Here is a 23,237-nt window from a genome sequence, read left to right as displayed (position 1 = left end):
CTTTAGGATAGCTTAGTTAACATTTTCCATTACTTTGGCTTATCTCTCGGCAAAGACTAATAGCATTTTCATTTGGTATTAATTTTATCTTCCGAAATCTAGTCTTTTATGTACTCTATACTATTCAGATTTATCGGTATATGAGGTACATACCAAACATGTTTAATAGACAACTATGACTTCTTTTTGTCAAAATCCAATACGTTTTCGATATGCGTGAGCGATACTTAGCGCAGTTTACAGGATACTCCACAGAACACTATTAATCGTAATAATCATAATCATGCCTGGCCGCTTCCCGCACAGACTACTATACATGGTACTACTTGATGTGCAGCGTATTGTCGAAGTAGATTTTATATCAAGATTGTTTTATCATTATTAGCAAACCATTATATAATCATATTTATTTCAAAATGAGCTAATATTGATTTGAATCAAACGTGTTACATACTATGTAATTACTGAATGAGCAAGTCCTCATTTCACTAAAGAGTGAGTAGTGACTCACTGAAGAGTGATGTGTGAAATGTGCGCAGACGCACCGTTTACTATAATATTGTATGGATGTTTTGGATAAGAAAAACTCTTAACTATTTTATTTCGTGAATTTTAATGTTATTTTATACAAACTAAATATTTTACTAATATAACCGAATTATTATAAAATTAAACTTGAAGTAATCTAATGTCGTAATTAAAATGTAAATATAATTAAAGTACAAATCATTTAATAAACAAACAAATAAGACAGAAAGCTAGCTTTTACTAACGGAATAAACAGAAACCGCACTTCTAAATTTTATTGTCTTTCACATAAGTAAACATAGCCACAGTAACATTTCTAAAATAACGCAGAGAAAGCTAAAATTACAACCGAAATAGCCGCACAACCTTGCACCCGCCTTCCTTCGATCAATAGAGCCTTGAACTCGCCGCCTGAAACGTAAAGCCGAATACTGTCTTAGCCATTTTCGGTTTGAATTAAGACAATTTAAAATCAATTACGGTTTCAGAGAGAGACATAGAAGAAAAGACAAATCAACTGTCTATTCCACTACTCGAAGTAGTAGTAATAATACCGAGAAGTTACAGCTTATGTGTAGATGTCTTTGAAACTAGGCTATATAGTGACTTATATCTTCAAATTATATTCTCTGCACAGATTAAATTAACAGTTAAGTACTTGTTAAGAGTTTATATTTTTTTTATGTATATATTATATTTAGATATTCAAGTAGATCCACATTTGATAAGAGTAAATCCAGAATTGACTAGGTACTAGGCTTTATATTGTTTTTTACTTAAGCAATTCTAAGTGAGGGCTTACAAATTTATTTTTGTAAATAACAGCAGGATAACGGGCAGGCTTATGTGATGTTATACCGCTGTTCATAAACACTCAGTTTGCCAGAAGGTTCAACGCACTTGCGTTGTCGGCTTTTTAAAAATTGGTATGCTCTTTTCTTGAATGTTTGGAAATAGTATTTGAGCAGGTTGCACAGAATTTTGTGTCGGTGCAACTACTAGAAGTAGTACAAGTAACAATGAATACAATTTACGTATTGGCTTGTGTTTACGGATATAAACTTAACACTGGGTCCTAAGTGTTTATGTTTAATGTAACCACTAGAAATGGTTAAAAATAAATTTTGTACATAATTTTATATATCAAATAAATATATCATACAGTTTTATACCTAAGTCAAGAGTTTGAAAAGGTTATTTGAGTGTTGCAATTTTTCTGCAAACACTTACGATAAACCGATAAGATTGTAGGTTTAATGTTTCCACCATTGATTGAATAAACTACGATGTAAGTATTGCTAATTATTATGCCTATGCCTTATGTTTCTGATAAATGTTATAAAACATGTTTGAAAATCTACTAAACTAAAACTATATATACTTATAGGAAAATCGATTAGTACATATGGTGTTTCATTCAAATAATGAATCTTAAACATTATTTAAAAACAAATTTTGAATAGTAAAATAAAAGTTTGAAGTAAAATGTATTTTACTCTTCAAGTTACTGTTTGGGGGGAAATTCTTTTCAAACGTTTACATTAGTTGTAACGAAAATAAAAATTATAATACAAGCAAGATTCGTTCACAAATGGAACGGTACAATATATAATACTATGCCATGGCCAATTAAACAATTATAAATCACCAAAGATAACGTTATCTGATTTCACAGAATTTTTAATCTTTTGATAATTTTTACTATTAATACAATAAAATATATAATTCTGAAAATACTCACTTAACGCATCCGTCATCTACGGTTGTGTATCACTAAAACATACAGTCAGATAATCAATGAAAACCAACTATTATTTACCAAGCTACGAGCTACGTTTGATCAGTAGCGGACGTTACGCGTTACACTTCCGGAAAAGCGAGAAAAGCGTAAAACTCACCTGCGTGGGGAGTACAGTCTCCCGGCTGAGGGGTATCGACATTTTCCTAGCGGCGCCGGCCGCTCCCCTCTGCCTGAACCATAAGCCACTACGGCCTCAACTCCGCCCGGCGACGGTCACAGGAAACACAACACCTTGTTAGTAACATCCACTACACAGAATTTTCATGTGCACTAAATAACTATGCCGATGCCGATAAATGCGTGATACGTAAGATAATAGACGATAAAGAAACACTGGCTGATGCGACCGTCTGTGATGGCGCGAGCGTTTGACTGTCGAGTCGGGTTATGCCGCGATCGCCGGAGCCCCAACTTTGTTAACTCTTTAAGCACACAGCGCTGAGTAATTACTTACAGCACTGATTTAAGTTATTTTTTGTATTGTAATAGCCATCGATTGAATGAATCACATTTTTATAAAAGTCATCTATCTAATCTTGATAATGATGAATTAATTGTTTGTAGCTGTTAAATGTTCATTGTTATAATTTGATAAAAGTGCTAAGTCCAAATCTAAAATATGTGTTTTTAAGAAGCGACTGTTTTTTTAAATTTAAAACATCTTGCCCAAATTCTTTTTGTAGATCATGAGAGTTTTATCATCCAATATAATTTATGAAAATGTATTTGAACAAATACGGAACAAATAGGTACAAAAGAACAGTCCAGTGCTAATATTTGCTTTGAAAAGTAATAGCGACAAAAGCGCTTTAATATCAAACCCGCGCGCAAGCTCACCCCACGGTTTTCTACGTCCCACTACGATCTCAAACCACGCAGCCTCCTTCATCCTTTGCTAACACGTGCCACAGACGCGTAGTGCGGTTATCGAGTGCACATGCGCAGTACTACAGATAATATACGCAAAAATCCCCGGCCGGAGCTCATTCATTTGAACTCATAACATCGAACAATGCACACCTGAACAAATATGAACAATACGTGCCTTGTTTCAAAACTTAATAGCCGTAGACTAGACCCGATATTCTTAATTTAAATATTCTCGAGTCTGCAAAGCTTTTGTTTTCTTCAAGTAATATGTTCTTTTGTCTCTGGCGAAGCCAAGGTAGTTTTTATATTTAACGTAATTGATGGAATCTAGTCTATGAATATTAAAGTTTTGATTGACCATAAGTTTTATCTGGCTTAATTATGAAGACAAAAATGAATTGCAAGTAGTTAATGAACAAAGAAAGTTGATTACAAAACTGCTCTAGTAAAAATATTTGATCCGATTCACCATTACACCAGCTAACCTAAAACATGCAATTGGCTGTCCTTTTTATGTTCAGTTAAAGTAATAGATGACTACAACATGATAAAACTTTTGTAACTCGGCGTTGTACTTAGGAAATATGTACATCATTTAATAAATATAATATGTGTATTCACATTCACCGGTTTTCTATAGAGTTATTTGTATGTCGAAATTGTTCTAAAAAAATCAATTGTGGCATACTGGTCATAGTCATACTTAGCAATACGAATTATGATGAACGTTGATCAATCATAATTTAATTTTGTACTTATAATTTAATTATTTGTATGATATCTTCGTGTATGTTGTTTGCCTATACCTAAGTACTTGTCACATTAAAACTCGCATTTTATTGCTCTCTTACCAATATATCAATGTGCCGAGTATTTAAAAAGCTTCTATAAATAACGACATTTTAGTCAGTATTTAGACTATTGGAATGTTTGTTAACAAGAAAAAATGCCTTCTAGATACGTACTTTTGTGGTCTGGTGTTGAATTTGTGAATGGGCCAACGTGCATCATAGTGAGCTAGATTTGACCGCCTACGCTTCAGGCATTGTGCAGTAGCAAATGACGTAATCTGGAACGGTGAACGTGGCGGAAAGGAAAAGTGGGCGAACCACCTAACTTTGCAGCCTCGGAGGCGCCTACGCATGCCTACCCTTCTAATTAAGATTGGAATTTGGTACTTGAATATTGATGAGCAAATATAACTCAAACTCAAAAATACCTTTATTCGTATAGGTAAACATGTACACTTATGGACGTCAAAAAAAACAAATTAAATTAATTGTAAATTTACATTTACAACCAATTCGCAAGTCAAGGGCGTAGAGCGGGTAAGAATAACTGGCAAGAAACTTTCCGCCACTCTTTTATAATAGTTTTGAAAGATTTTTTCCGCGTCTAGTTTGTAGGTAGAAGGCAAAATCACGGTATTTTTATTATAACATAAGACAGCTAGATCATCCTAGAAACAGGAACTACAAACGGCAAAGGAGTGGCCACACAGCATTAGTTTTCTATTATTATATCACTTCAACTAGCACAGACGTTTTCGGGTCTTCGTCTTAAAGTGAATTCAGCCAAAACGCATTTGACTAATTACATGATGCGGCTGAAAAAGCTAAAGTCTGCAAATACAGGGGTCTAGGCTCTGAATATGATTTTGTCCCATTCGGTGTCGAGACCCTTGGTCCGTGGGGTCCTAGCGCATTAAAGCTTTTTAGGGAATTATCAAAAAGGTTAGTCGACATCACAGGAGAACGAAGAGCTGGCAGCTACCTCGCACAAAGAATTAGTCTAGCTATTCAAAGAGGGAACGCTGCTAGTATCTTCGGAACCTTGCCTAAAGGGACTCCTTTTAATAATATTTTTTAATAATTAAATTTTAAGGTTAGTTATTAGATATATTTTTAGTTTGTAATTGTATATTAATATATTTACTAGGTGATGTCATGACAAGCAACAATGCATGTAATAAATTAGTTAATATATTAACATTTAATTTAGTTAGGCTTAATTTACAAGTATGACGATTGTTAGTACTAATGTTATTACATGCATACATTCAAATTGTATTAAAAAAACCTTCGGAGGACTAAAAAACCTTAACTATATTTTTACCTGGAACTATAGATTAATAAAAATTAATTTGCTTTATTAAATATATCTTTGATGTATGTATTAGATTTTATGACCGTCCGTATGTCATGTTTCCGTCACTAATAACACTGAAAGATAGTAGAGAAAGTACATATATGAAATTTTTAAATTGTATACATATTAATCTATAATTTTTATTTTATTTAATTTCTCTTTTAAAGTTGTAGTGATTCTCTTTATATGTTGTGCACACATTAATGCAAATGGATTTTTTTCATAAAAGCCCCCCTATTATATATAATATATATAGCTCATATAGCCCCCAAAACAGTATACGGAACGGCCAAAAAGGCAGTCATGGCAGCCCATGAACACTGATATTTAGTAGTTTGCCAGCCTTTGAGTGAGTAAGTTTGCCTTCGTTAAATAAATAATAATTTTTTAGCTATACCTAAGTGTACGCACTCGTTTTACTAAATTTTAGTTAGAAAATAATAACGCACCATGTAACTCTATAATAAACATAATAAAAAAAACTGCAACCTGTAGATCTCCGCTTCAGTTTTCTGTTTCACTTTCGTTCATTGTTTCCTAATATGCAAGATGGTGATCGGCGTAGGTACCTGACATTGAATCAATTTTGTGTAAGACATGCTGATTTCATTTCGATGTTATCTTTCACCGGGAGCGAGTGTTTAATTGCTCTCAAAGAAAGGAAAGCCGGTTGATTCGCCAGTGGTTCGAACGGACGACCCCACAGATAAGAGGCGCACGTTGGTTTGGTAAAGATTTTATAGTTGTTGCGGTAAAAAGTAACCGTAAATATCAAATAAACACACTAAAATAAATTTAAATTATAAACAAATAGCGTTTTAATAACCAAAAAAAATTAATAAATTAAACCCACTGCTAGAACCGACATTGATGAAATTTGATCTGTTTGAACGAAAAAATGTCAAAAACTACCAGTTTTTTATGGTTTTTACCTATATATAGTTTGGTTTTTCAACATATTATTATTTAAAATAAATAGGTTTAATTTTGACAATTTTTGATGATTGTGTCGAAAAAAAAATTGCCGAAATACAGGAATTTTACGGCGAGGCTACAGATGGATGTTTTGGTTTATGATATGATAGAGAGGCGAGTAGGTAAAAACTATTGGTCTGCTTTTAATTCGCAGCAACCAGGTGATACATATTGATGAACTGCATACATCTGGCTGCAATCTGTATCAAAGTGATTGCAGATGCATAACTGAAATATTAAAATGTGTTGCATGGTTGGTTGTTATAAATGTAACTCCAAAAAACATAGGTAATTGATTAAAGCGAATTAAATTATCGTTGTGTTTGTTGTCGTTATCATACCAAAGTTTTATTATTAGAAAATATTATATAAAAGTTTCCAAATGTCGTACAAATTATTAAAAAAATCTAAAAATTAAAGAAATAAACTATTCAAAGTACAACTGATACATAGTACTGGCTGAAATTGGAAATTAGAACACGATGGCAAGTATATACTCGTGACATTCGATATTTAAAATTAAAAAAAAACATACTAACCTGTACATTTTGCATTCCACTTTCAAACATAGTCCATCTCCCGAATGCCGTCATTGTTCCGCTCTTCACATAACTATTCAAATTAATAATCAATTCTTTTTATTTACACGTTTATAACACAACTGTGACACGACACTGACAAATACTATTTAGTGCTTGTTCAGCATACTGCGAAATGTTCTATGCTAAGGTTCTTAAGGCGGTTTACAGACAGGCGTTTACAGGACATTTTACCTTTCAGTTTATAAACCAGCAAAGACCTTAATTGATTGAAATTTAACAAGTGTTTTAATAACATCCACATAATGTTTATTAATTAAACTTTACCATATCATATATAATGTACAATAAAACATTTATGTAATATACCTAATAACTAACCTTAAAATTTAGTAATTAAAAGTTTAGTCCTTCGTTATCTACATCAATCTTCATCAATTACGTTTCAATTAAAATTCAGCTATTTTGTTAGGGATAGAAAATTGTTAAAAGAACAAACTGTGTTTATGTATAAATGTATTATTATAAGAAATTAGAATCGTTTTAAACGTTCTGCACTTATCACCCTAATATTGAAATTGATTGCCTCAAGTCATATTCATTGTCGTGATTGAAACGAACGGATGAAATGGACCTTGTGAGAATGTAATTGACCCAACACAATGCATCAAATAATACTTTTATATGCTATATTTACATTTAGAATAACTAATTAATGAATAAAAAATATTTTTTTTTGAAATATCCGTATTTTACTATTTAAAAGCAAACAGCGCTACAACATAATTTTATAAAACAATGATTTCTACATCATCGACAATGTTTTTACGCAAGCTAGCAAGTATGAAATATATAAATTATAAGTATACTAATGAAACTTTGTTGTTTTAACTGCTCAAACGCAAGAAAATGCCACATAAATCATAATATAATATCAGATTGCATATCAAAAAAAAATTTAAATGGGTAATATTGAACCGAATTTAACAAAATATCGAAATTAGAACATTGTTGATTTAATAATATATTTATAACTAGAATTATAATGATCTGATTTTATAATAATTGTAGGTCAATTTTAATTATTGAGTACAGCGCCATCTTTGTTATGGTGTGGTCCACCGTTAGTAAAATTCTGTCTTCCATAATTGACATTAAGCGTGTAGTTTCTGTCAATATAGTGTTAATTAATAATTATGAGTAGTAACAATAATAATACCTATTTAAATAGGTATTTGTTATTGTTTTTATTTAAATAGGTATTTGCAACACAAGAATCAAGATTAGTTCGTAATTTGTTAACAATTTAGAGAGAAGACTTGACGTGACGTGACTTTTTAGATAATTATAGACCGAGTCACCGTCATATTAATTACAAAGGTAAAAGTTTATAGTTGACACTGATTTTTACACAAAGAACTTGAAATGTGAATATACAGCCAATAAAACCATTCACAAATCACAGAATACTATAGTCTATTGATATAGGTTCAAAATTTTGGGCTTAGAAACCGACCGACACACAAAAAAAATACGCCCTGCAATAAAAAAATACGATGTACTTTGCAATAACGCCGTACAACACGAAAATATAAAACCTCTACTTTAATAACTATGTTACACAGAATAAGAATTGATGTTATTACAGCGATTAATTGTCTAACGCCCGACCCCAATAATTAATCCACAATCTCCGATTGAAAACAATCTGAGATCAGACCGTGACAGTCGATCGATCTCCTATCTTATATCAATCCATCGATTAGTTATTGGTACACTTTTATCAATATTTGGATTAAGATCTCTACCTCAGATGGTGAAAAATGGATTGAGATAGGTTTGGAGTGAATGACATTTGATAAGTTTTATACTGCACAACATTAAAAACAGTACCTAGGTATATTTCTTAAGGTGATTAGTGATTTGATGATTTCTTATCACCAGGCTGGGTTTTCATATAATTGAATGTATCTTTATATTGTTCGTTGTTACACAATTATTCATTGAAATGGCCGCAAATATTTCAAAAAATATGAAAGCTGTTGGTCTGTTTAAGTACTTGCCAATTTCTGATATAAATAGCCTTATCGATTTGGAGGTAAATGTTCCAGTTCCAAAACAAAGTGAAGTTTTGATAGAAGTTAAAGCTACTGCTATAAATCCAATTGATACAAAAGTGCGAGCTCCAAAACCTCTAATAGAGAAAGAACCACGAATATTGGGCTTTGATGGGGCAGGCATTATAAGTGCAGTGGGTGAAGCAGTTAAAAAGTTTAAAGTGAATGATCAAGTATTCTTTACTGCTGATATAAGAAGAAATGGCACAAATGCTCAATTTGTTGCTTTGGATGAAATACATGTTGCACAAAAACCAAAAAATCTTTCTTTTGAAGAAGCAGCTGCCATGCCGCTAACATCTGTTACTGCTTATGAATCATTAATTGACAGACTAGGTATAACAGAGAAAGACAAGGGCAAGTCAATTTTAATTATAAATAGTGGAGGTGGGGTAGGTTCTGTTGCTTGTCAGCTAGCTAATCTGTTTGGCCTTAAAGTTATAGGTACAGCATCAAGGCCAGAAAGTATGAAGTTCTCAAAAGAAAGTGGTGCACATATTGTACTGAATCACTCAGAAAATTTAGTGGAGCAACTAAAAAAAAATAAACTATCAGAAGTTGATTTTATATTGGTTAATTATGATCCTTACAAATACTGGGACACTCTTATGATGCTTATTAAACCCCAGGGCAAAATTTGTCTAATTGTTGACAGCAGTGGCCTGGTGGATTTAAAGCCATTAAAAGCTAAAAGCATTACTCTTGTCTCAGAAATGATGTTTACTAGAATTGTTTATAATACAGATGATAAGTATAGACATACAGAAATATTAGAGAAGGTTTCTAAAATGTTAGATAATGGAAAACTAAAGTCAACTTTGACTAAGGTTATTGCTCCTATTAATGCAGTAAACATACGGGAGGCCCACAGACTGATTGAAGAAAATAAAACCATAGGAAAAATTGTTTTATCAGGTTTTAAATAAGACATTTCATGCATTTTTCAATAGTTCTACATTTTGTTCTTGGTGCTATTGTAATTCAATTGTAATTAAATCATTTTAACTGGTTAATAAAAAAAATTATATGCACAATAAAGTTTTTTTTACAATTAAAATTTGGGATTCACTTTTAACATATTCAAAATTCATTCTATGAGTTTGCAAGCACAAGGATTTGGTATATGCCTACTAACCTGTATCCATTATTATCATCTGCAGACAGACAGCCCTATGTGCAGACTCTGTTTCAGCGCATAGTAATCAGTCACCTGCATAGTCTTGGAATGCACAAAAAATAATTGTAATACAAATTAATAAGCAAAAATTATTTTTGCAATTTGATATTCTGGTTATTCATTTAAAGATCTTGATCTAATATTAGGTCCTTACATATGAAATTGGCGTTCTGTATGGGAGGAACAAAAAGTTGAATATTTTTAAATACATGTATAATATATTTAATTAAACAAAGTATGAACCATTGTTTTCTATGCACTTTTGCCAACTCATAGGTAGTTCATAGATCCCTTTAGTAAAAAAACCAGTCGGACGGGAATCAATAAAATCTGTGAAGGCGATTTGGACCCCATTTTGGATTTGGATTTCCCCTATCAGAGTTAAATTTTTTCCCTTGCAAGAAATTGTCCAAATTTCGAAAAAAATGGTAATCTGTTGGAGCAACGACCGGGGAGTACGGAGGATGTCTAAGACATTCCAATTAAAGCTCTTCTAATTTGGTAGCCGTCTGTTATGCAGTGTGTGGTCTAGCGTTGTGAAGTAGCAGTGGCGTGGAGCGATTGACCAGCCTAGGTTCTTTAGCCGCTAGCTTATCCATCATGGTTTGCAATTGCTGAAAATCAGCCGTAATAGTCTGGCCAGATTTGAGAAAACTGCAATGAACAATACCGGCACTAGTCCACTAAACGCTTACAAGTAACTTTTTTGGGGTTAATTTTCGCTTGGGGCAGGATTTGGTTGGCTGGCCAGGATCCAACCATTGCGCTGAGCGCTTCCGATAATCGTAAAGAATCCATTTTTCATCACTGGAAATAATTCGTTTTAAAATACCTTCATTATTGTGCCGGTACAGTAAAGTAACGCAGCAGTCGACGCGCGTTTGCCGGTTTGCTTCAGTCAATTCGTGAGGTACCCATCTTTCAAGGTTTTTTAATCTTCCCAATTTGCTTCAAGTGAATTAAAACAGTTTATCACTAACACCGCAGCCTGCAGCTTTCTCGGACGTGGTTTGCGATGGATCCGCTTCCACAACAGCCTTTAATACCTACTTAATTATCAACTTGGGTCTCAGGCCGTCCACGGGGCTTGTTCTGCAGGTCGAAATTTCCAGAACGAAAACGTTGGAATCAAAAACGAATTGTGTTCTTTTGCAACATAGCCGCCATGCCCATCATTCACCCTTCGAGTCATTTCCGCAGCACTAGTGCTACGGCGGAACTCGTACTCGTAAATAATGCGATACTTTAAGAGCGTTTTCACATTATCCGATCCGATATCGGTGTAGGACCCAATAACCGATATCCGATTAGCCGACACCCTATGCTATTTTCACACATTTCTGACAAAATCGTTCTGATACGGCCATTTGCTCTATAAGCTTAGTGCGGGCAGGTCATCATGGCAGACTATAATAGAAAACTTTATTTGCTGTATCTATTATATTTAAGACGCAAAAAAAGATCTGTTCACAGACAGTATTGGATACATCCCATCGTGGAAGCTAGATATTCAGAGGGAGCTTTTTATACTCTTTTTAACAAGCTACAAAAAGCACCTAGCAAGTTTTTTAATTACTGTCGTATGAGTGAATGTGGATTCACTCATACGATAGACATTCAATTATTTGCTAATTCATCTCATTATATTGTATTTATATTATTATATTATATCGTATTTAAATGAAGACGACGCCATGATGACTACCAAACTGTAAACAATGGCCGCCACGCAACGGGGTCTACGCACACAGAGACAATTTAAATACACGTATAGCACACATACAAACATTATCGCCCGACGGCTCACAGGTGTCCGATAGTGCCGCCAGCATATCGGTGTGGGCTCCGATATCCGATATCGGGCCGGACAATATGAAAGACAGGTACATATTTCATACATTTTACTTTCCCCGATATCGGATCGGCGTCCGACACCGATATCGGATCGGATGATGTGAAAACGCTCTAAGTTTTCCATTTTGTAAAATGAGTGACGCAAACAGAAAAGAAAACAAATGAATGACGGACGTCGAAGCACAAAAACATTAGTAAATAGCTGTACAAATTTGAAATTTGAAATGCCTTACCAAAGAGGAGAACATCGGGATTAAAGTGGCCAGTACGAAATACGCCAATTTCATATGTATGGACCTAATATATTATAATTCAGATAATTGCACTTTCTCTAAGATAAAGTAAGTATATATTATTATATTTATTGTTGAATGCTGACTATATCTCAAGTAGGAATGAAAAGGAATTAAAATAATTTCAATATTTTAATTTGATGTAATCCTAGCCATATATAATTAATTTTAGAGACCTTAGTTACCTAATCTATTAAAAGGCTGTGGCGTGTGTTAGCTAGTGTTTTAATTTTGAAAGGAACTGAATCTTGTACATAGGTACACATAAGTTTCTACGCCTTACTATTGAGATTGATTGCCTCAAGTCATATTCATTGTCGTGATTGAAACGAACGGATAAAATGGACATTTCATGAAAGGAATCGACCCAATACAATGCATCAAATAATACTAATATTATAAATATATACTATATATATTACATTATATATACAAATAATACTATATTTACTTTAATAATAGCTTAATGAATAAAAAATAAAATATCCGATCTATATATACATATTATATTACATATACATAGAACAGTGTATCATGGGTAATATGGAACTGAATTTAATAAAATGCTGTAATTTTAACATAGTGGTGGTTTAAACATATTACTATAATTAAAATAAATGGTAATTGTAAGGTAATTTTAACTAGGTATTTAGCACAGTGACATCATTGTTGTGGACGTCACCGTCCACCATAAGTAAAATTCTGTGATATGTCTTGCATAATTGACAGTAAGCAATTATGCAAGATTTTACAGCACAAGAAATAAGAATCAAGATTAGTTTGTAATATATTTACAATTACTGATGTATAAAGATAATTTCTTCAGTTTTCTGTGTTAAAAAAGAATGCAAAAATTTTCTTATTAGTGTCACTGCTTACAAGCCATAGTTTACAGTTGACACTGATTTTTAAAGTAAAAGGTTGAAATATGAAAATATAGACGATTTTTTTACTGGAGGCTCATCTGATGTTAAGTGATAGTAATTTAAATTAACTTAATTGCCCATGGACGCAATGCCAGAAGGCTCGCGAGTGCGTTGCCGGCCTAAAAATAATGATAAAAGAGACGATTCACACATCCCACAATACTTTGGTCTATTGACCTATACTTTTTAAAAATCTGTATTACTAGGTTCGAAACTTAAGAACAAACAAAATAAAAATACTTCTCAATGTACTTTTAATAACAGTGTACACATACGAAAATTTAAATATCTACGTTTAGAACTATGTTAGAATAAAAATTGATGTAATTACTACGATTCATAATGACATTATAAATGACAATTTGATAAAATTAAAAATGTTCTCTATCTTGTATACTGTACAGAAGGTTATTATAAACAAGCCAATTAGGTATATTTCCTAAGGTGACCATTTACTGAGTTTTGTACTCTTTTTTTGCAAACCACTTTTTAATCCTCTTATCTTACAATCTCAAAAACTCTCTTTTTAAAATTGAATCTGTTTACTCTCACTCGACTCATCAAATTGAAGGAGATAAATTTTCAGCAACAGAAACGTGTATTAGGTGAGTATATTAAACGAACGAAAGTACATATATAGATACCTACTGCAATGGAAATCAAAATTCAATGATGGATTTTTACCACTAATTCTAAAGAATAAACTGACCGTTTTGAAAGATTCCAATCCCGGAAAAAAAAAATTTTAATTTTTTTTGTGACTATATCGAGGAATGGATAGGTAGTAAACTTTGAGCATGAAATTATTTCAAATCGACCGAAAGAAGTTTTCATCAGCAGTCGAATAAATTTATATTTAAATGACGATAAATTAAAGAAATGGCACGATGAGAAAATTGAAATTGACAAAAGCATTAACAAGCAAAAACATTATCTACTCTGCCGTCTTAACAGTCAAATTCAATAAGTATGCAAAATGTAAGTTGTTTTGATGTGGCTACAATAATTATATTATTAGACGAACATGATCATTTAGGAAATAATTAATCCACTCCGAAGAAAAATATGTTTTAAATAAAAATATTTTTTTAACCTTTTTATCGTTTTTTCTTCTTTTTTTCACGCGTGAAATACTAGCAAAGTGTACTTTTCGAACAAAAAATAGTTGGTCACCGTAATATTTCCTAAAGTGACTTGATGATTTTTTATCGTCAAGCTGGGTTATCATGTTATTGAATGTCATCTTTATATTGTTAGTTGTTATTCACTTGTTCATTAAAATGGCCGCAAATATTTCAAAAAATATGAGAGCTGTTGGTCTGTTTAAGTACTTGCCAATTTCTGATATAAATAGCCTTATCGATTTGGAGGTAAGTGTACCAGTTCCAAAAGAAAGTGAAGTTTTGATAGAAGTTAAAGCAATTGCTATTAACCCAATTGATACAAAGCAGCGAGCTCCAAAACCTCTAATCGAGAAAGAACCACGAATATTGGGCTTTGATGGGGCAGGCATTATAACTGCAGTGGGTGAAGCAGTAAAAAAGTTTAAAGTGAATGATCAAGTATTCTTTACTGCTGATATAAGAAGACATGGCACAAATGCTCAATATGTTGCTTTGGATGAAATACATGTTGCACAGAAACCAAAAAATCTTTCTTTTGAAGAAGCAGCTGCCATGCCACTAACAGCAGTGTCTGCTTATGAATCATTAATTGACAGACTATGTATAACAGAGAAAGACAAGGGCAAGTCAATTTTAATTATAAATAGTGGAGGTGGGGTAGGTTCTGTTGCTTGTCAGCTAGCTAATCTGTTTGGCCTTAAAGTTATAGGTACAGCATCAAGGCCAGAAAGTATGAAGTTCTCAAAAGAGAGTGGTGCACATATTGTACTGAATCACTCAGAAAATTTAGTTGAGCAACTAAAAAAAAATAAACTATCAGAAGTTGATTTTATATTGGTTAATTATGATCCTTACAACTACTGGGACACTCTGATGATGCTTATTAAACCCCAGGGAAAAATTTGTCTAATTGTTGACAGCAGTGGCCTGGTGGATTTAAAGCCCTTAAAAGCTAAAAGCATTACTCTTGTCTCAGAAATGATGTATACTAGAATTGTATATAATACAGAAGATAGGTATAGACATACAGAAATATTAGAGGAGGTTTCTAAAATGTTAGAAAATGGAAAACTAAAGACAACTGTGACAAAGGTTCTTGCTCCTTTTAATGCAGTTAACTTACGGGAGGCCCACAGGCTGATTGAAGAAAAGAAAACTATAGGAAAAATCGTCATATCTGGTTTTGAATAAAACAGTCAAAAATCATGATTTATATATTCATTTATGGTTTATAAAGAACATTTGGATCAAATTCCTTCCCTAAAAATGGCGATCCTGGACTATTCCATGCTTTCTTCAATAGCTCTATATTCCTGATTTCATCACTAGTTGGTAGTCCTTTCATTTTTTGTTCTTGATTCCATTGTAATTCTCTTACCTGTAAAATAAAAATAAATCCTATGCACAAAAAAGTTTTTTTTTTTAATAAAGAATTTGGATTACATTTGAAACATAAGACTATGATGATGCTAATTTCAGTATATAGTATAATAATATTCGTTAATTGATATGGATCTTATTGTTTTCCAGATTTTTTACAAATTCGAGTTTATATTTATGTGGACTATCATAAATACATATAATGAAATCTCGCAGCATCAAAATACCTATGTAATTTGAAAGGATGATTCTATAATAATTCCATTTCAGTAGCTTTCTTCACAATAGAAACACAAATTAATACAAAAATTACCTTTGCAATGTGATCTTCAGGTAATTCATTTAAAAATCTTGAGCAGTCAATTTTGTCTAAATTGATTGGTTCCTCATTATTTAATAATCTGTCCCACCAACGCTCTTGCATTTTTTCTGAAAACATGTTCATATTTTTTTATAATTGCATTTAATTTATAATTGTTTAGTCAAGCCACATTTCATATTCTAATTGAAATATGGGCTACAGCATGCAAAATCTAAATTTCTAAGTTACAAACACAACAAAATAAATTAATAAATAATAAAATTATAAAAATATTATTTAGATACAATTTTTGAACACAGACTAATAAAATCTACTAAGAACCCAAAATTATGACAATAAAACAACTACATATAATATGTTTATAGCTAAAAAAAATTAAATAATTCTCTCTATAGTAGCTTATCATTTAAAAAAATCAAATACACAACTACTGGCAACAGGTGTTGAGCGAGTTTGCTTATATTGTCAAAGTTGCATACAAATTATTTGAAGAAGTCTATTGGGTATGAGGGTGTGCAATTATTTGATTAATTACCATCTAAAATTGGCAATATTGGTGTTTGAGAAATTCAAAAAGGCAGTAAAGATGCATGTCAGAGTGAATACAGTTGACTTACGGCGACATGTATCTTGCTCATATATATTAATATTATATTTCTCATGTATATTAATTTTTTTTTTGTTATGAGAGGTAAAGTTCATTATTTAAAGCTTTTCAAGATAGAGGTGTTATATTTTAAATCATATATAATTTCTATTACAAACTTTTCTTACCTAAATGTATTAAAAGCCTTCCTTCACTAATACTCCAAAAGCATTCCAGTGTTTTAATTTTAAAAGGAAGTGAATCTTTTACTATAATATCTTGGTGTCTGGATATAACAGAAATATCTCCTGGATTTATTATGACATTCAAGTCTTTTGCTGACCTTACATTTGAAGGCAGGTTTAGGATAACATCTAAAATAAAACCATAAATGTATAATATTAGAGAATTAGACTTCTAAAGTAATAGAAAATATTAGTTACCTAGATCAGTAATTGTTTGGGACCAAGTATATTTATCTCTCACGGCTCCATTATAAGATTCACTATTTTGCACTGGAATTACTGGAGGCTCATAATCATCTGGTATTATTGGAACCTTTTTTGTTAGAGGTGTTTTTTGAATAGCCTCATCTATAACAGGTTTTTGTTGTGTTTCTTGTGTAGGATCCACTTTGAAATTATCTTGATGTTCATCAACAATTTCTACTTCTTGAGCAACAGTTGAACACATTATCTCATTGCTTAAATCATTTTCTTCAGCTTCAGATAGTTTCCGGTTCTTTGGGTCACATTTACGCAAAACTTTCACAACAAGTTCTTCAGCGACTCCAGGTGGAAAACCCATATTCTCATATGGACCTTCTGGTGTGTAGTAGAAATCAGTTCTGAAAATGTACGTCCCTCAATTAACTAAATAAAATAAACACCTATTTAAATTTATCTTTTTTGGACTTACCGTCTGGCTAGAAAGCCAAATATAGCAGAAAGGAAACCAATAATTGACTTTTCCCCTTCTAAAATTGATGTAAGAATTGGATCATACTTTTCGAAATCTGGAGAATCGGCCATTTTGTTTATGTATTTTTTTTTTAATTTGTTGAGTTATTTTGTTTTTTTATTATTAACAAGTTTTTCGAAGACAGTTTCGAAAAATACCAACAACAATTCCAAAACATAATATTCTGAAATCTGAAAATTCTCAGTTGACAGTTGACATTAGACAGTTCATGGTGTCAGTTATCAAAGTATTTTTTTCATATCATCGCACCAGATAATTTACAACGCTTCTAATAATATATAAAATTATACATGGAATAAATTTTTTTAATAGTGAAGAAGACCAGGAAATTTCCTAGGAAAATATTATATTATAATTACTATAACTACAGCAACACTTTGCGAGACATTTTACATCTGGTATCATAAAACTGGTTTTTGAATCGCATTCCATCCGCTGGGTGCGCTCATTCATTTTCTAAAGTTTCACATCCGCAAGAGAGCGGCAAGGCAAGTCACTTCGAAGTAGGCAAAGAAGTAACGCGCGCGATCTTGGTACGCTGCAGGCGATGACCGCATTTATATGAGTTATAATTATTTCGTGAGAGTGCTGTCGTGTTCCCCGTTGCGTAAAGTGTTCACGAAAATGCTGTTTAGGTGAACTTAGCAAGAATTACTGTGTTGTGATTGTGTTTACGTACCTCCTTTTTTTATCTTAAATAGTCTTTTGAAGGTTGTAGAAATGCCTTGCTCGGCGGTAACTTTGTCTATAGCGACTATTACAGCTATCGTGGCTGCTGCCTTAATGGCAATAGCGTTTTCAACAGATAACTGGTTGTACGTGGAAGTAAGACGCAGTAATATACAGGTAAATTTGTATTACAATATTATAAACTAAATTTTAATTGCGTAGATAAAAACATTGTACAACCTTATTAATTGGTGGGTAGTTTTAATTATAAAAAAAAATATCTGCGTATTCTTCAAATCTCAAGTTCTTAGAAAACAAAAAATTAGTTTACCCTTCCTCAAAATACCAAACCACATTTACTAATAAACATTATATTTCAACTTTTTTATTAATAGTTATTAAAACAATAGCTTTATCAGTGTTAATACTAAAACTAACAATAATTTAACGCAATAACATTCAAGTCAAAGCAATCTTCACCGTTATAGTAGTCACGTTACGCATAAATATGCAAGTATTAAAAGCAGACAAACAGCACAATATTGTGCATTCATGTAACTGTATAAATAAAGTCCCGTAACCCCACAGCGGGGCATGGGGCAGACTTGCAATTTCTCATACCGAATTGGGTTTGGATTTGGCCGATTCGAACCCAATAATTTTGGTTTTGAACAAATCGGCAACTGAACCAAAGACAGTAACTGTGAAACAGTCACAAAATATTTGTTATTAAAGTTATCGATAAAAAAGAAATAAATACGATCCGTTGGGAGAAAGTTCTAAAAATATCCGCTATATCTGCTTTCAAACCTGTTTGTAAGAAAATATCACGCCTTAAAAGTATATTGGCTTAGTCGTTTTCATATTATGTATGTAGGTACGTTAAATATTCTTTAATTTCACTTAAACTTAAATCCCCACTCGTTATCAAAGAACAACTTTGTGTTAGATTATTGTTGAACACTAGCATTATATTTTAAACTTAACATGAAATATTCATTTTATCAACACATGGCCCATATTAAACATCTCTTAGAGTAACTTGACTAACTAAGACTAACTCTTATAACGCATTTTTTGTTTCATTAAAAGTTTACCTGCTAGCAAAAAAATTTTACCTGGTCCGACTTAACTTCAGTTTTTTTACGCACTTCGGGGTATTATTATATTACGCAATTATGTCATTAACGTAATCAAAGTCATTTATATTAATTAACTAATGATTCAATTGAATCATTTTCATAAAGACTACAAATTGATTTTCTATGAAATTTGAATTTGGTGGTAACAGCTGACCACAAAGCTATAAGGAAGTACGATATACCGCATTTTAATTTTGCATTTTTTTAAATTTGCAATTTGAAGCCACGTTCCTGTACCTATTTGTTACTTTCATTTGTTTATACTTCTGTGCATTGACACGTGACAGTTTTTTGATCAATAGACACGAGCACATTTTAAATGCACAGATAATAAAAATTCATTAGTGGCTAGACACTTATGAACTGACACGGCTTAATGACCAGGCCAATACTGCTGTACTATTTTTTAACGACCATCTTTGCTTGCGTCATGAACTTAAAGTTGAAGTTTTAATATTTTATTCTCGGTTTAAGTAATTTTTAGAGGCTGGAAGCGAAAGCTAACTAAAGAACCTAGTTGAATATTCTAACATTCTACATACATATTATGAAAGTGGAGTGGAGTTTATAAAAAACATGTTTGTCCTATGCTACTGTGAAACTCTAAATATTTTTGGTGTGGTTTCAAAAGGCTGATGACCTAGTTAGTCTTTGAAAAAATAACAGATCTAGTACTTAGCTCTATGACAAGAACAACTCATCTTATTCCGTTCATTCACTAAGATTTTTCGGTTTGCATATAACGAAGCCAATTCACAGTCCAATCATCTTTTATATGCTTAAAAGGTGTCCCAACAACGGGTGTGGAAAGTTATGAGAGAAATTGATCGTGAAAGTGACGAAATGTCTGAGAAATTCTACGAAAACACGCTCTGTCGGACATACTTTGTTATACAATCATTTGGAAGATGTTAATGCGGTTTTTGAAACTGCATTTGCATAATAGTGGTCATTCTAATAGTAGTTTAATACTTTTATTTGTGCTCAAGACCGAGTCATTTGTATTTTAATTCAGCTCGTATGCAGAAATCGGGACGGTACAGAAGAGATTATTAAAGTGATAGTATATTTGGAAATTTAAAGATTAGGTATTGTATAGCTAAAGTGAACACTTATGTGACATTCATAGTTAAAAAATTACCCGGAATCATGCCTGTTTTTTGCGCTAAGTATCGATAGCTAATTCGTAACTGTTGATCGTTCTGCACTTTCTCTAATCTATAAAAAAAGTTGTCAATAGAGCAATATCTAGTTATGGTAGTTTTTATAGTGCAAGCACACTAAACTGTCATACTTCATAGAGAAGCAAGGTTTAGGCTGGTGTTTAGATTATATTGCAGTTTAATAAACATTTTAAAATACAGGCTCTAGTCGCGATTAAACGTTAAAATCAGAAAAGAATCGATAGTTTCTCAACCGGAAGGATTATGTTTTTATATAGAAATAAACAGGAAATTCAAACATAGTCAATTTTACCTGTTAACCGGATGTTACCCAAATATACCTTTTTAAAACCCCATTAATAGCTTTTTTCTTAAGGCATATTCGGTTACCTTAATTCTTCTACTGTAAAAACGTATAATGTCTGTTATAACGATACGTCCGCGTCGTGGAAACGTATTTTTTGACGTCTCTAAAGTTTTTGACCTTAGACATATAACGATGTAAACACTCATCTGTCATTACAGCTTAAACTTAATACCTAACTATCAACAAAGTCTACCTTTACTTTAGATAAAAACGATATTAAAGACGGTAACTCTACCAAAATGATCAACTAGACGTTGGCACACTTTATTTCATACTGTGATTATAAAATACTACAAAAAAATTGAGTTAATCAGTCCAAGCTGAATGTTAACGGCATGCAAGCCAACATGTTACGGATATTGCCCGGTCAGGCCTCACTGCATTTCACGATGCTGAAAACGTGGTTTTCCGCAAACATAATTTATATCAGTCTCCAGCTTGATATGTGCTCTGAACCGCAGTGGGGCAAAAAATGGTTGAAGTTTTTGTAGTTCTATACTTGAGTGCCTAGATGCCTTACCTGATATTAAGGTTACATTGTTGCATCAGCATTGTAAATACTTAATTTTATAAATTATAAGTATCACTAAGAAGTAATTAATATAATTTGGATATATTTTATTAAAATAATTTGATATTTATAAATTGATAACGTAGTTTATATTGTGTCCTTAGTCCATTTATATTGTATCCTTGTCAAAGGCGCATATCCACAGATAATACATTTAATAGAAGACAGACGCTAGCGGAAGGTACGCTACAATGTGCTAAGTCAAACTTACATAGATTCAGCATATTTTTCGACAGCTATTATTTATTACGTGGTCGACGTATATCCCAAATTCGTAAATGCCCTATTTCACATACAAAACAAATAGTTTTATTTGAAAGTGTTGCTAATCTTGTCCAATCACAGATCATTAATATGATCGCCTATCGCGATTGCCTACGCGTTTCAATTTTCCGGCCTTTCACTCATAATTGATATTGGCTAATACGTGCGTTGTTAATAGTAAATTATATAATGTTGGGTAATAAGTTATGGTGGATTAACTAAATGTACATTCTCAAAATAAATGTAGAGTCGTACTGTAAAGAACTCTTTTCTTTATGTTCTAACCTTTTATTGTAACATTAAAGTATTGATTTTAATTATTTTCTATCTTGTTTCTTGTGTTTTAATTCAGATATTTTTTTGTCTGTGGTTTTCGTTTCGTGTGCGAATTTCTATTGGGTTGTTCTTGTTTAGGGTCTCGGGTTACCTGTTAACGATTAAGTTTATAGAAATCAATATAATTTTATTATTTCCACGTCCGTATCAATTATACTTTCTAATAGTTCCTTTAAACACTTTAAAATAGTTGTGAGGATTTTTTTCAACTCTGGTAACTATTTAAAATTGGTCAAAGTTGGTTTATTTGTTAGAAGAACAGATTTTTGAATCTGTTGTAGTATTGGATTATTGCTGAAAAAAATTTAGTAGGTAGTTAAAAATATTTTATCATTATTTTTAAATTGTTTTATAATTATAATAAAACACGTCAATTCTAGATATTAAAAGACCAAATCAAGTATTAACAAAGATAGTTTGATGTATGAGAGTTGCTTTATTTTTACAACTTCTGGCTTACCTACTTTAATGTCATATTTCTCATCATTGTTCACCTTTGTGCTACTTAACGCTTTCGAAACCACTCTGTGACTGGATCTTCAACATGGGTGTTAATATTATTAGAAAATTGGCTAACATTAATATTTATCCAAGTAATCTTAATTATAATTTTTTATATATTTATTAGAATAAATAATGAGCTTCGATGGTTAATAAATAATAGTACCTACCTAACCTATATTTGTTATGTAAAAATAATCTTAATAATATAGTAAAATATTGTATATAAAATTATAATGTACGAGACGATAACTCAACGATAGTTAATTTAACTGACTATTTGATAAAAACATAGATATCTAATTATCCAAATTAAATATAATGTAGAAGGAATCAGTGGATGGGGGAATCAGGTTCGGTAGGCCTTGGACCAAATTTAGGTACTAAAACAAGGTACAAGTTAAAATACCTACCCATAACTTATACTTGAGTACCTATGCGTAAAATGTCGTGAAGTGAATAAGGCTAGGTACTGCAAGTGGAGATCTCTACCTAACCTTTCTGAAAAAAGGTGTGATAATAGAACTAAATAAATCAAATCTAATTAATATATTTTCCGACGTTTCATCGCGTGACACTGTAAGGAGAGAAACTTTATGAACA

At 32.0% G+C, this 23,237-nt stretch overlaps 5 protein-coding genes across 7 annotated transcripts in view; 3 read left to right on the top strand and 2 right to left on the bottom strand.

Annotated features, from left to right (window-relative positions):
* Positions 1-6,949, bottom strand: part of LOC110998061 (breast cancer anti-estrogen resistance protein 1) — a 75,738-nt gene extending 68,789 nt beyond the window's left edge. Inside the window, exon 1 of one of the 2 annotated variants that reach the window (XM_045631619.1) lies at positions 6,862-6,949. In XM_045631619.1, coding sequence (XP_045487575.1) covers positions 6,862-6,915 — 54 coding nt within the window. In that variant the 5' untranslated portion in view covers positions 6,916-6,949. Of the gene's footprint in view, positions 1-2,426; positions 2,795-6,861 lie in introns of those variants that run through there. The other variant, XM_045631620.1, reaches the window with a different exon arrangement.
* A 1,193-nt stretch (positions 6,950-8,142) lies between these two features.
* LOC110998387 (zinc-type alcohol dehydrogenase-like protein SERP1785) lies at positions 8,143-10,016 on the top strand. Its single transcript, XM_022267027.2, has one exon. The coding sequence runs from the start codon at positions 8,870-8,872 to the stop codon at positions 9,902-9,904; it is 1,035 nt and encodes a 344-aa protein (XP_022122719.2). The 5' UTR covers positions 8,143-8,869; the 3' UTR covers positions 9,905-10,016.
* A 4,318-nt stretch (positions 10,017-14,334) lies between these two features.
* On the top strand, positions 14,335-15,558 carry LOC110998388 (zinc-type alcohol dehydrogenase-like protein SERP1785). Its single transcript, XM_022267028.2, has one exon. The coding sequence runs from the start codon at positions 14,455-14,457 to the stop codon at positions 15,541-15,543; it is 1,089 nt and encodes a 362-aa protein (XP_022122720.2). The 5' UTR covers positions 14,335-14,454; the 3' UTR covers positions 15,544-15,558.
* On the bottom strand, positions 15,553-17,766 carry LOC110998389 (nudC domain-containing protein 3). The gene is made up of 5 exons (XM_022267029.2): positions 17,559-17,766; positions 17,084-17,487; positions 16,829-17,014; positions 16,046-16,161; positions 15,553-15,730 (listed from the first exon to the last, which is right to left on the bottom strand). Exons 1-5 carry the CDS (start codon positions 17,669-17,671, stop codon positions 15,575-15,577), a joined length of 975 nt encoding a protein of 324 aa, XP_022122721.1. The 5' UTR covers positions 17,672-17,766; the 3' UTR covers positions 15,553-15,574.
* A 309-nt stretch (positions 17,767-18,075) lies between these two features.
* Positions 18,076-23,237, top strand: part of LOC110998394 — a 31,420-nt gene continuing 26,258 nt past the window's right edge. Inside the window, exon 1 of one of the 2 annotated variants that reach the window (XM_045631547.1) lies at positions 18,076-18,467. In XM_045631547.1, the coding sequence (XP_045487503.1) occupies positions 18,342-18,467 (126 nt within the window). In that variant the 5' untranslated portion in view covers positions 18,076-18,341. The remainder of the gene's footprint in view (positions 18,468-23,237) is intronic. The other variant, XM_045631546.1, reaches the window with a different exon arrangement.

Source organism: Pieris rapae, chromosome 16, assembly GCF_905147795.1.
Source record: "Pieris rapae chromosome 16, ilPieRapa1.1, whole genome shotgun sequence".
In the NCBI taxonomy this organism is placed as follows: Eukaryota; Metazoa; Arthropoda; class Insecta; order Lepidoptera; family Pieridae; genus Pieris; species Pieris rapae.
Note: the sequence above shows the minus strand (reverse complement) of the source record. Positions and strands in the feature narration are given on the sequence as shown.

What these genes read in the sequence shown, in the direction of transcription:
- LOC110998387 (XM_022267027.2), top strand. Translation starts at nt 8,870, where the DNA reads ATGGCCGCAAATATTTCAAAAAATATGAAAGCTGTTGGTCTGTTTAAG.
- LOC110998388 (XM_022267028.2), top strand. Translation starts at nt 14,455, where the DNA reads ATGTTATTGAATGTCATCTTTATATTGTTAGTTGTTATTCACTTGTTC.
- LOC110998389 (XM_022267029.2), bottom strand. Translation starts at nt 17,671, where the DNA reads ATGGCCGATTCTCCAGATTTCGAAAAGTATGATCCAATTCTTACATCA. An exon ending in TTTGGCTTTCTAGCCAGACG is followed by an intron (nt 17,488 to 17,558) that starts GTAAGTCCAAAA and finishes GTACATTTTCAG; the next exon opens with AACTGATTTCTACTACACAC. An exon ending in CTGAAGATCACATTGCAAAG is followed by an intron (nt 15,731 to 16,045) that starts GTAATTTTTGTA and finishes TTTATTTTACAG; the next exon opens with GTAAGAGAATTACAATGGAA.